At 44.4% G+C, this 8,876-nt stretch overlaps 1 protein-coding gene across 1 annotated transcript in view; it reads left to right on the top strand.

Moving 5' to 3' along the window:
• Positions 1 to 8,876, top strand: part of DDX11 (DEAD/H-box helicase 11) — a 17,921-nt gene that overhangs the window by 1,409 nt on the left and 7,636 nt on the right. The window contains exons 2-14 of the mRNA XM_008644021.2: positions 4 to 127; positions 615 to 701; positions 2,073 to 2,230; positions 3,339 to 3,384; positions 3,922 to 4,029; positions 4,565 to 4,652; positions 5,123 to 5,325; positions 5,900 to 6,052; positions 6,150 to 6,196; positions 6,971 to 7,050; positions 8,205 to 8,249; positions 8,375 to 8,442; positions 8,846 to 8,876. The exon at positions 8,846 to 8,876 is cut by the window's right edge and continues 23 nt beyond it. Coding sequence (XP_008642243.1) covers positions 4 to 127; positions 615 to 701; positions 2,073 to 2,230; positions 3,339 to 3,384; positions 3,922 to 4,029; positions 4,565 to 4,652; positions 5,123 to 5,325; positions 5,900 to 6,052; positions 6,150 to 6,196; positions 6,971 to 7,050; positions 8,205 to 8,249; positions 8,375 to 8,442; positions 8,846 to 8,876 — 1,238 coding nt within the window. The remainder of the gene's footprint in view (positions 1 to 3; positions 128 to 614; positions 702 to 2,072; positions 2,231 to 3,338; positions 3,385 to 3,921; positions 4,030 to 4,564; positions 4,653 to 5,122; positions 5,326 to 5,899; positions 6,053 to 6,149; positions 6,197 to 6,970; positions 7,051 to 8,204; positions 8,250 to 8,374; positions 8,443 to 8,845) is intronic.

Below are 8,876 nucleotides of genomic sequence, written 5' to 3' on the forward strand. Positions count from 1 at the left end.
CAGCGGGAAGGACGGGCTGACCCCGCAGCAGGCACGGCCGGGCAGCGCGGACGCGGCCGGGGAGCCGGACTGGGTCACGGCCTTCGTGCAGAAGAAGGAGGAGCGGGACATGGTAGACAGGCTGAAGGTGGGGAAGCGCTCGTGTGTAGAGGACGGGTGAAATAACGAGGAGAGAGGATCGGGAGGGCTGATATCACATAGTCACAGAATGGCCGGGGCTGGAACGGACCACTGGAGGTCACCTAGAACAGCCTCCCTGCTCGAGCGGAGTCCCTAGAGCGAGGTACCCAGTGTCCAGGCGGCTTTTCAATATCTCCAGGGAAGGGAACTCCACCACTTCTCTGGGCAAACTGTTCCTGTATCCTGGATGATGAGGGGAAAACACGTGAGGCAAATTTGGTGGTGGTGGTCTTTGCCTGCAGGTTGCCCGAGACAGGAAGCTATATTGCTTTGAGGAGAGTAACACTCAGTAGGCGAGCACTCCGGGAGAATTGACCGTGTACTGGCAATTTTGTTTCATTTAATCTTTTTTCTATGCCCAGAGCGTAAGTAGTGATACCAAGAGTTGAGGACTAAATCCACTTCATTCTACCTTCACTCTCCCTCTATTGTAGGAAGAGCAGATCAGAAGGAAAAAGCGAGAAGATCATCTTGAGAAAATTCGGCATAACGTGCAGTTAAAATACGCAGCAAAGAGGAAGGTGAGTTACTCCACAGAGATCAGAGCTTTCTGTTTTAGTTACCTTCAGTGTTGTTCATACTTGCTTATGTGTGACTTCACACTGACTTTTCCAGCCCGCCTGTTTGAGGAGATTTTTGTATGAGATTTCTGAAATCGGTCATCCAAAACTATTTGTTGGATTTTCTTTTAAAAGCACAGATGTGAAAAACAATTTGTGCATCGATAATTTCCTGTGAAAATGTTTGTGTGTGGGCAGAAATTATGTGTATTCTGATTGCCTTCTGGCCCTCTGCTGTACTTCTAAAAGCTTTAATACTTGGAGGCTTTTTTTGGCAAGATCTCTGTTTTATGAGCATGTGTGAACACTCTACTTCTGGAATAAAAATGGTATTGAAGTTCACAGATATATTTTCCTGTCATTTAGATACATGAACTGGCCTCAGTGCTCTTGTTGCTTTTTGATTATATGAGTCAAACTTCCCAGAAATACTCAGTTTAGGTCCTCAAATAGACAGATTTATTAGGCTGCCAGGTTATTAATTTGTAGTGTGCTCCATCTCAAATACTGTGTAATGTTTTGGTCAACACCTGTCAAAAGGATATGACAGAAATAGTAAAGAATGGCAAAAAACCAAATGGAAAAAAACCTTCTGTCTTAAAAGGGGATGAAGAGCATGTGAAATGGGAAGCATGATGAAAAGCAAGAAAGCAAATAAGAGAAATATTATGGAGATTTGGAAAAGCGACTGATTCCTCTCTTCTGTAGTGCTTACTAACTGCATTTTCTGTATAATGCCATGGTAACAAAATGCTCATTGATGTTGGAAGATACTGTTTTCAGATGGAAAAAATGAACTTTTCTTTATCGTGACACAGAAGTTAATCAGAAGTTCTTCAACAGTTTAATTGAATTTTTGTGGAGAGGTAAACCTGTGTTAGAGTAACAGTCACACAACTGGAGAAAAAAACAGCAAGAGAAATCTTGTTCTAAACCAGATGCTGAGCTGCTTCTAGCTTTGAGTTAAATGTGCACAGAGTGTTTGATTATGTCCTCACATCTTTGTTTGTTCAGGTTTATTTACACACTATTTTCTCTCAGGCAGACATCTTTTATGGGCCACTTTAAGCAACTAATACTGGATTACATGAACATTTAATTGAGGGTCTGTTAGTTCAGTAGGCCTGTGCAGAGAAGGTCCTTTATGTTTCCCCCTCATAACTGTCTGTGTGGGTAAGTCTTTGGTTGTTGGTAACGGCTGCATTCTGTGGGGCTGAACAGCTTCAGCCTTCTGTGAGGGACTGTGCTGTCTTCTGACCTGTCCATGCCATAAGGCAACCCCTGTGCTACTCTTTTTATCTGGAAAATACTGTGCTCTTGTGTTCCTTCCAGAGATGCGAGGAGGATGAGGCAAAGCGCCTTCTTCAGCTCAGCAAGGAGGCTCTTCCACAGGGAGCTGGAGAGGGTGTTCTAGACCAGCTGGATCACAATGAGGAGGAGTTGATTCTTGCTGAATATGAGAGTGATGACGAAAAGAAAGTGGTATCTGGGTAAGGACAGGGACTGAGGGGGGATTCCATGCTAAGGAAACTTATTTCTAATTTTTGTCTTGCCCTGATTAAAGAGGTTGTGCATATTTTATTAAAAAAGTGTTTCTCACCTTTTCAAACAGTACAAAGTGGTGGTTGTTCTGGGTTTTTATTTAATTGGTTGTTTAGGTGGATTTTATTTTAGTTTGGTTTTTTTTTAAACTTTTGTTAGACTGATCTGAGCGACTTGAAGTGCTTTCTGAGAAAGTGCATCTTAAAGTGTGTGGCAGTGTCCTGCCTTTATCCACACTCAGTTTCCCAGAGAGTGCCTCTGGATGCTGAGTGAATGACTCAAGATCAAGTTCCTTGCATTAGAAAAGCAGAATGGAACTCAGGACACCAGAGGAAGCTGTCAGTTCTGCAGATTAGCACTGACATCTTTTGTTACTCTAAAAGCAGAGATGTTCACGTTTCTGAGACAGAGCTTTGGCATGAAAACCCCATGCACACTTTTCTCCCTCATGCATTTGCTTTATGCAGAAAGCCAGAAGCCATACTTCAACACAAAAAGTCAAATGCATTTAAAATACAAATTTACTAATTAATGTCTAGACAGAGTCTTCTGCCTTAAAAATTGAAGAACACTTAACTACTTTTTTTATATGTAGTTAGTTTATCAAACATTAAACTGCTGTTGCCTTTGAGGAGCTCTATGGCAGCTGAATGCTTTCCTGAAGCCTTTCTTTATGCAATAGCTGGAGGGTGGTAAATTGCTTCTAAAGGGAAAGCTTTACAAAAATAAATAAGCTCACCAAAGAATAGTATAGCACTGATTAGCTTATGCCTGAGGACTAGAAGCCCCTGAATCAAAAGAAAAAAAAATCTTGAACTTGCAAAAGGCATGACCTAGAAGAGATTTTTCTTCTAAAGAGAAAGGCTTGAGTTGAATATGCACACTTACACTATTCTTTAAAAGTTGATTTTTCTTCTACCACCTGAGTTGGGATCGGAGGCTTTTCTTGAGATGACTTAATCTCTCTTGAGACCTCATTCTTGTAGTGGAGCATCGTTTGATTTTTACTGTCAGTGGTCTGCTGAAAGGAGACTGTTTGAGCTTTTTCTTTCTTAGGCTGGAAGAAGACGATGATGATTTGGAAGAGGAGCATGTGACTAAGGTGAGATGAGGAAAGTAAATAGTGCCACTTCATAGAATAGTGTAGGAGTGAGCAGAATTATGGCTTCCTTGCACCTTTCCAACAGTCAGGCAGTACAGAAGGATTTAGGAGCTAGCATCCAAAACCTGCCAGGTTTCTTGATAAAGACAACTAGTTCTGCTGTGTTCATCTCCTTCTGGACTACACTGCCTGCCTAAGCAGCTTGCTGTGCTAGCACTTACTAATTTTTGCTGTGGCTTGCTGTAAAAGCACACTGCAATAAATAATTTTTTATTACTTTGCCATGGTGAGTCCCTGTTTTATAGAGACCTTGGAAAATTAAATGGAAACAATGGCAAATGCAGAAGGAAAAACAAAAGTGGAGCTTTTGGCCTCAACAGTTCTAAGGTGGCACTCAAACATGTGTGCCTTCCCTTGTGTTTTTGAAGGCTTGAGCAAGGTGAACCTTGTTGAAGTGCTTGGCTGCTTCCTTGTAGGATTGATCATAGGTTGGCTTCCATGTTCTTCTTGTCTTCCCTTTGTTCTTCCTCATTGCAGATCTACTACTGCAGCCGCACTCACTCCCAGCTGTCCCAGTTTGTGCGCGAGGTGCAGAAAAGTCCTTTTGGCAAAGACACGCGTCTGGTCTCCTTGGGATCCAGGCAGGTACGTGGTGCTGTTCTCAAGAGACCCAGAACACATTGCCAGGAGCTGTGTGGGTCTGGTGCCACCAGAAGTCACCTTGGGGATTGACTGAGTCTCCTACTGAAAAACTAAAGCAGGCATGAATCGGAACACAGATCTGTGTGCTGTACATTTTTCCGTGAACTCTGTTTTGGTCATTAACCTTTTGATGTAAATGCAAGAATCTGTTTTACCTTTTCTGATATGGTGTATTACAGATGTCCGAGTCACTGAGAAGGTGGTCGTCTTAGTAGAGTAGTACTTCTGGCAGCAATTTTCAGAAGCTGTTGCGTAGCAGTGAGCCCTCTTTTTCTCGTTTTTTTCTCCTAAGTTTCTGTGGGTTTCGAGCATGTTTGTAGCAGTTAGCATGCACAGTGTCTGACTGGTAGACTTTTCCTTTTTGGAATCTGGCCTGAGATTGCTTTCAAGAAAATCTTTCATTTTACAGCAGAGGGTGCACAGGAGGCACTCAGTTCTGAATTGACTCCCTTCCTCTTCCTCTCTTTGCACATGCCAGAACCTGTGTGTGAATGAGGAGGTGCGACGCCTGGGCGCTCTCCAGCTCATCAATGACCGCTGCATGGAGATGCAAAAGAACAAACATGGTAGGAACGCTCCCAGCCTGGGGAAGCAATTCCCAATAAAGCTGTCATGAGAGTGTGGAGACAGTGGGCACTGCCAGTCCGTTCTAGCTAGAGTGGTAGGAGCTTGGAAATGACAGGTTGGAGGAAAAGGACTCCTTGGTGCTTTTACTTTTCTTGGTCTCCAGGCTGTGCTGAGATCAGGATAAATTTTCTGAGTGTCTTAATTTGGTCAGGATTTCTGCACTGGAAAGATACTTGCGTTTGTTAACTCAGTACCAAAAATGTTGGAAGATGTCATATGCTAAATCTAACTGGCAAGAGTAGTGTCCACTGTGGAGAAGGAAATGTTACTGCTGAATAATTTTTAAATAGGTGATAGGTCAGGAATACACATGACAAAGCTTGCTTTGAAATCCATGAGGTTCTGCAAAGTGGTTGTTCTAGGCTGCTGTGTGTGTTGTTCATAGCTTTCTTTTGATTTCTGCTGTTAGAAAAGAAGAGTGATGAGGTGAATGAGGGGAAGAAGAGACGGGTGAGTCGCACGGTGTGCCCATTTTATTCCTACGAGCAAATGCAGTTTCTCCGTGATGAAGTTCTAGTGGAAGTGAAGGACATTGAGCAGTTGGTGTCCTTGGGAAGGGAGACCAAAGCCTGCCCATATTATGGGAGTCGATTCGCCATCCCTGCTGCTCAGGTAAGGTGTAACAGTTTTACTGACATTAAAGCCAGGCACTCTAAGAAGGAACTGATGGCCTGCTCCCTCTATTACTGTTACTTAGATTGGGGGAGTCTGTAGGAAACAGGCTGTGTTTCTGTCAAGCTACAGTTTTGCTCAGAAAGCAAAGGAAAATGAGAATTCCCATCAGAAGTTCATAGGGATGCTGTATGTCTCAGCATTTTGAAATACTTGAAAGGTTCAGCAAGTGTGAGGCAATACTGACACATGGGTGTACTCTTAGCTCTTACACCACTCTTCTTCCTTGCTGGGTTCTCTCTGAAGACATGCTTTCAGTGCTCTAGAGGAGATTTGGAAGGTAACCTGAGCCCATATGCAATTGTAGCATAATCATTTCTCTTCAGCTTGTATCCCGATGCCCCCCTCAAGCATGTGCTCCTGGCTTTTTTCCTACCTTTCCCATAATAATAATGAGTCACTTGGCTGAATTCTGCAAGGCCCTCTGATACGGGCTGTTAATGAGTGGTTGTAGAATGCCTTAAGTTTGTAAGGATGAGAGCTGGAATCAGGGAAGTGCATGCTTCTCCTGTAGCTGGTGGTGCTGCCCTATCAGATGCTTTTGCATGAGCCTACCAGGAATGCTGCCGGGATCAAGCTGAAGGACCAGGTTGTGATCATTGACGAGGCCCACAACCTCATAGACACCATCACCTGTATCCATAGTGCCGAGGTCAGCGGCTCTCAGGTGAGTCACAGCCTGTGAAAGGAGAGGGAGCTCTTCTTCCAGCAGTGTCCTTTCTTGTCTCCTTTATAACAACAGCTTCTGCTTTCTGTTTGTGTAGCTGTGCTGTGCCCACTCCCAGCTGTCACAGTACATGGAGAGATACAGGTGAGAATCTCAGCGGAAAACAGCACAGCAGAGGCAAGGTCTGTGGATGCCTTGGATTGCCTCATGGCTGCAGGGTCTTTCTTGCTTTTCCCCAGTGGAAAGTTACTGCATTAAGAGTTCTGCAGATGAAAAGACACTTGCTTCATTATCCCTGTCTAGAATCCATCTAAGTCAGACTCCTGGGGCTAGTATTAAGCAGTGAGAAGGGGACACCCTGAGGATTCTGGATTTCCCTTATACACTCAGTTCCTTTCCCAGTATCTCCCTCTAATCACTTGTACTTTGTGATGCAGACTTTCAAAAGATTCAGTCTTTCATGCCTCTCAGGGACCTTAGTCTTTCATGTGCTGACTGGCATTATGGTAGAGGCAGGAAGCTCTGAGGAGGAGGAAGCTGTATGTGGGTTCTGGCTCTGCATCTTGCCATCCCTGCAGTGGCTGATTGTTGTGCTCAATAACTCTGAAGTTGTGGAGCATTATTGCAATAGGGTCTTGAGGCATCACTGCCATCGTAATAAACAAACTATAATTAATACGCAAGGAGAAGTGCAGTAGTAAGAACAGTGGGGGGAGCATGGGTAAGTGCTTTGGGACAACCTTGGGCAGGATATCCAGAAGACTGTGCCCTGTCACAAACAGGGGGAGTGAACCTGCAAAAAATCCTAGTTCCCATCTCAGCAAAATGAAGAAGAGTTCATGTACTTGTTTCAAGCTCAGCTGCTTGTGTTCATCCCTGAAGATGATTTGGGGCCTAAATGTGTCTCATTTTTCATAGGAAACATTTGAAGGCAAAGAACTTGATGTACATTAAGCAGATCCTGTATTTACTGGAGCGGTTTGTGGCCATGCTGGGAGGTAAGCAGACCTCTCGTGTCTCCAGGGTTACTGACAGACTCTGAGCTAGTTAGTGCTTCCTCAGGACACTGTGCCCCTTCCCCCTCTGCAGAAACTTCAGGAAAGTGTTGCTGTCATGTATAAGTTCAGATGCCAGTAATTTTATTTCTCAGGCTGGTTTGTATGTGGGGAAGTTGACTGGTGTCTAGTTGAACCCTTCTCTTTGTTTTAGTAGCTGAAGAGCAGCAGATGACATTGTAAGTTGGTAGTTTCCTTCTCTTTCTGTGTGGTTTTCAGATCCAGTTGGAATGGGGATGATATAAGATGCTAAGTGAGGAATACAGCAGATGTGTAACAGATGCATAACAGTGTCGTACAAGAACTGCATGAAATTAATATCTCAGTTATCTGGTAGCAAGGCCTCTATTTGTGTCAGCATGCATCTGCAGAATGAATCTTTCTTGAGTGGTGCCTTTCCTTTGTGAGAAAATACTGTTTTGCTTTGATTTTAGATCCACAGGAATTTGCAGGACTCCTTTTTTCAAATGATCTGTTTGCTAGACCTTAGTGTGTCTTGAGGAGAGCATGTCCTAAGTTCATAAAGGAACTTCCTCCATGCCCTGGGGAAATGCAGCCCTTTGGGACAGGGGTTGCAAAAGTGAGATGTGAGGTGGGTGTTAAACACTAGGACATAAAATGCAGTGCGTGGCAGCAATTAATCCTGTTCTGGCTGTTGGGCTCTGGGCATGTAGGTGTCCTTAGGTTTTTCCCCTTGTCTCAGTTACCTGCCAGCCTCTGTGCTTCCCAGCTCCCTGCTGCTGCGTTGAGGAGGGGTGAAGGATGCATTGCAGTCCCTGTCCACTGGTCTTTGCAGCATGACTATGTAGTGTGCGAGCATTTCTGATCACCCACCCTACCTGCTGCTTTCTGCCACAGAAGAAATGTAGGTGGTCCTTAGGATGCAGCAGCACACGTGTCCTACAATGTAGGGCTACTCTACAGGGTAAATGAAAACTGAGTGGGAGCTGATGTTTTGTCTGTATAGCTACGTGTTGCAGAGCCGTAGTTACTTCTTGGGTTTTTTGTGCACTGTTCCTATCAAGTTCAGTCTTTAGTTTCTTGCTTAATTTTGAGACAGATTCAAGCCTTCCCTGAATTGGTTTCATGCTTTACAGGTAATGTGAACCAGAATCCTGGATGTCAGGCAGTTTCCCAAACAGGTAAGACTGGAGTGAACTCCTGAGGTATGCAGCTCTCAGTCAGGGACATGGGTATGGGGCAGTAAGGGGTGCAGGCCCAGCAGTAGGTAATAATTTCTTTTCCCCTTTTCCCTCTTTTCTTTCAGGGACAGTGCTAAAATCCATCAATGACTTTCTATTTCAGAGCCAGATTGACAATATCAACCTCTTCAAGGTAATGCAAACATTGTCTGTTAGGGCACAGGTGGTGGTGACTTGTTCGAGATTATTTGGAGCGTGTGTGAGAGCTGGAAGTAGAGCCAAAGCCCACACGGCAGAATCTGCTTTCTAGCTGTCTGTAGGCAAAGCTACTCTGTAAGGGCTGTGGATGCAGAAATTCTACTACTCCAGTAACCTAACTGCCGCCTTGAACCTCCAAACACAGCACCTTAACACTGTGTCTTTTCACTCTGGAATGTCATTGTAAAACTCTTGTGTGGCAGGCAGTGACCACAAAGAGCTGTGCACCTCTCCCCAAAAGCATGGCAAGTGACAGCTCTGCTCGACAGGGATCAAGGACAGCAGGATGGCAGAAGGGGTGGTGAATGCCAGTTCATTTCCTGTCTTCTCTCCAACAGGTTCAGCGTTACTGTGAGAAGAGCCTCATCA

The sequence above is a fragment of the Corvus brachyrhynchos genome, unplaced genomic scaffold (assembly GCF_000691975.1).
Source record: "Corvus brachyrhynchos isolate BGI_N302 unplaced genomic scaffold, ASM69197v1 scaffold191, whole genome shotgun sequence".
Classification (NCBI taxonomy): domain Eukaryota; kingdom Metazoa; phylum Chordata; class Aves; order Passeriformes; family Corvidae; genus Corvus; species Corvus brachyrhynchos.